The sequence below is a fragment of the Vipera ursinii genome, assembly GCF_947247035.1.
Source record: "Vipera ursinii genome assembly, chromosome: 2".
Classification (NCBI taxonomy): Eukaryota; Metazoa; Chordata; class Lepidosauria; order Squamata; family Viperidae; genus Vipera; species Vipera ursinii.
In genome coordinates this window covers 44,729,941-44,733,918 of record NC_139513.1, presented here as the reverse complement: position 1 = coordinate 44,733,918, position 3,978 = coordinate 44,729,941, and the positions used below count along the sequence as shown (strand labels likewise).

Sequence of the window (3,978 nt, the reverse complement as noted above, 5' to 3'; positions counted from 1 at the left end):
GATCCTTATTGGGAGCAATTAATTCATGAGCAACCTAAGGAAGAACTAAGAGTTGACCACATTTGCTGCGGATATCAATGGGCGTGTGGCTTAAAAAATATACTTAAGACTGCAGTGTTAAAAAATACAGGTGGATCCAATTCTCTTTTTAACTTACCTTAACGACAATGGTAACTTCTCCTGTGGTATTTCATGCTTCATATATTTTAAAAAGTAAGCAAAAATGTCTTTCTGTAAGCACAACTATTATGAAGTTGATATAAAAGCTAAACTTTTTCTTCAGCAGTCATATTTCTGATGACCATCAATATTTCTACCTTTAATATATAAATGGTATGAATAAATTTATATTCAATAAGGGATTTTTAAAAAAAAAATGAATCTGACCTTAGAGAGGTATCATTTTATAGAAGATTGAATATATTTTATGTCAAAACATAAATCACCCAATAAAACTGGTGATGCAAATTAAGGATACATTAGTGCAACTCTTCTAAAAAACAAACAACAAAACTATAATTTATTGTACTCATCTTCATTCTATGCCAGGTGTTGGTGGATTACAGAGAAAAAAACTACATTATTTAAAGTTTCTACTAAATATAATAAAAGATAATTAACATTTAGTTTGTTACATTGGAAAAGTGTACATATTTTAATTGTTTTGTTAGCTTTACCTAAGTTTATTCAACTATTAAAAAAGAAAAAAATGAATTGTTCATAGTCAAAAACATTCAAATCAGTTGATACAACATTACAGTACAGCCAACTAAAATTGTTCAAAATCTTGTCATCTTATCTCAAGTTTGAAAGAGTCCTTAGACCAGATTATGACAAAGCTGGTTTAATGTATTTTCAAGCTGGAATCATTAAGATTTTGTAGGATACTGTACTTCCTGTTGATGGCTTCAGAAGAAAGGGGATCAAGCGACTTGAAAAATCAAAGGACAATCTCGGCCTTTAATTTTTTGAATAGTTAGATCAACTTGGTTAAAGCACAACTAAAAAAATTGGAAGCTAGGTGAAGCTGCCATTTTTGTGTGAAAACAATTGCGATACGCTATACTAAAAAAAATTGAAATATCCACCTATCCTCACCACTCTGCCACAAAACTAGCAAAGTCAGAAAATACAAAAGTCTTCAAACTTGTCACTTTTGCAGAATAAAGCAAAAAAGTCTTTGTGCTCCTTACTACCAGAAGCAAAATATCATCTGAATTACCACATGTAATAGCTTCTGGATGTGTCCACTTGAGTTGGCTTGGTTTCTGCCAAGCCTTCCTTTTCTTTTTCACAGTCACCTTCCCAGAGATTAATAAGTGGAGGATACAGTTCATTCAAGGGAATAGAAGAGGTCTTTTGCATATATTTTTTCAATGAATGATGATAGTTTTTCCTTTTAAACCTTCTTGCAACGTATACAGAAACAGAGGCAAGACTAATAACAGCAAACATGCATCCCATGACTGCAGCCAGGGCTGTGCTTGTTTCTTGGTCAGTAATATCAAGGGCAAATGCTGCATTTTTTGTAGTAACATTTACACAAGACTTCTGAGTTTGCTGGTGGATATTGGACACTGTGAGACAGACTTCATAATCTGTGGAGGGTTGTAAATGGGTGAGATTGTATTCGTGCACATCAACTGGGACCCTTGCGGTGTATGTAATGTGTGGGTTATCGATCTTCATAGTTGCAGACGACCACTTTAAGTTAGATGTCATAACATTAGAGTTAGCTTTCCAAGAAACTAGGATGGAATGAGACTCCGCTTGCTTGACATAAATTTTCAGCACCTGAGCACCATCGAGAAGTGTTCCGTTCACTCTTATAGTAGCCACTCTTGTATCTGCACCTTCTATATTTTGAGCTACACATGTGTATCTTCCTGAATCCTCCATCTGAATACTTGATATTTCCAGTGTGCCTTCACTACTAATTTTATATTTGTCTGAAAGAGTTTCCATAGTTATTTTATTCCCAAGTGGAGTAACCCAATAAATCTCAGGCTCAGGTTCTGCCATAGCCCGACAATCCAAAAAGACAGTCATGCCAATGTCTAAATTCAAATGGTTTGGGAAAGTATCATGTGAAATCATTGGAAGACACTGTTCACTGGAATCCTGTACTAATACCTCCTTTACTTGTTGTCCTCTGTATTCTGGTGGCGTAGCACAAAACATCGATAAGGGTTCCATGAAACGAATATTGGTCTTGTTTGAGTTGATCCAGTGAATGACACAGTCACACCTGAGTGGATTAGTGTGAATACTAATCTCCCGCAAATTTGGAAGGGATTCTACTGTTTTTTGGTAGACCGCATTCAAGGCATTATTATTAAGCATCAAGCTTTCCAAAGCAGGAACATTCCGAAATGCTAAACGATGTATGTAAGATAACTTTGGGTTATTGGTTGCTTCAAGCTTTGTAAGTTCAGGAAGATTGTCTAGTGCATACCTATCAACAGACACCAGCTCTCCCATGTTGTTGATCCCAAGTTCTTTCAACCGAAGCATGTTTCTGAAATCTCCTTCTTGAATTTTATGGATTGGGTTTTTGTTAAGATCTAAAAATTTTAAATTTGGGACTTTCTCAAGTGCAAGCTGAGGAACTTTAGCCAATCTGTTATCATAAAATGAGAGACTTTCAAGACTATCCAAGCCCACTAAAGCATTTCCAGGAATGTCAGTCAAATACATTCCAGCCAGAACTAGACTTCTTAAATTTGACAGTGATTTGAAGTTCATATCTAGTATTCCAATCACAGGATTTTCTCCAATCATCAAAATTTCCAAGTTAGGTGTAGAATCAAACCAACGACTATCAATAACTTTTAATTTATTGGAATTAAGATGAAGTCTTAGAAGATTCTTCAAGCCTGAGAATGCATTTGCAGAAATTGTACTGATTTGATTATGGTTGATATAAAGTTCCTGTAGATTGCACAGGTCTTGTAGGCAATAGTCTGTCATCTCTGTGATCTGATTTTCCTCCAAGTGTAAAGTAGTTAACTGAGAAAGATTTGATAATCCCACATCTTTTATGCTAGTGAAATTATTTTGTGAAAAATCCAACTCTGTTAAATTGAAAAGTTGCTGGAGTTCATCTGTGGTCTTGGCAATATTGTTGCTTTGTAAGAGAAGTACTTGAGTATCACTGAAAAGGCTACTGGGGATTTTTGTTAAACGAAGATCATTGCAGTCAACTGTTGGAGCTTCCCTGTAGGTTGACTGAGGAGTAAACCAGGGTCTTATTTCACAGACACACAATTGTGGGCATTCATTGTTTTGTATGGATGTTGCTTGAAATGAATTTATGAGCAGTCCCAGTGCCAGCTGGCAAATCTTTAAAGTGAAACTAATATGAGCCATATTGTTTTCTTCTAGTTTCTCCTTATTAATCACAAGAGCAGATCAAATATAGCTTGACAGCATAAGAAATCAGAAGTTTTTGTTTTAAATGTTTGGGCATCCAAAGAATGGAAGATTCTCTTTATGAACAATAAATATTCCAATGATTTTTCACTGATCTTATTTCTTCTATTCTCTTTAAGTTGCTTCTGTCACTATAAAGCAGTATGTCTGAAAAGAAAAATAAATAAATTTCAATTCACAATTTTCAACATTAAGATCTTTCTTTACCCTATATAATTTATTTAGTTTAAATACTAGTACCTTTCTGCATGCAGACAATATTTAATACAAAATTATTTAAAACCTGTTAATGATTTAAATGTACAGAATTGACCATTAAATGGCTGCATTTTTTAAATATAATTTTTTTTGAAATGCAGAGTTTAAATCAGAATCCAAAGTAGTGAATTTTAAAAAAAACCCTCTGACAAGATACTTTACCAAGTTTTTTTGCATCACTTGATAGAGGAGCCTCAAAGTACATAACATGGTTTTTACTATGTGGCCAGATGCAATATCTGGAGCATATCTACATGTTTTTATTCACCAAATGCAAGTTCTAGGTTA

The 3,978-nt window shown here is 34.2% G+C and overlaps 1 protein-coding gene across 1 annotated transcript; it reads right to left on the bottom strand.

Moving 5' to 3' along the window:
• Positions 1–1,218: 1,218 nt before the first annotated feature.
• LRRN1 (leucine rich repeat neuronal 1) lies at positions 1,219–3,369 on the bottom strand (the record flags this gene model as incomplete). The annotated part of the gene is made up of 1 exon (XM_083357213.1): positions 1,219–3,369. One exon carries the CDS (start codon positions 3,367–3,369, stop codon positions 1,219–1,221), a length of 2,151 nt encoding a protein of 716 aa, XP_083213339.1.
• Positions 3,370–3,978: the final 609 nt, after the last annotated feature.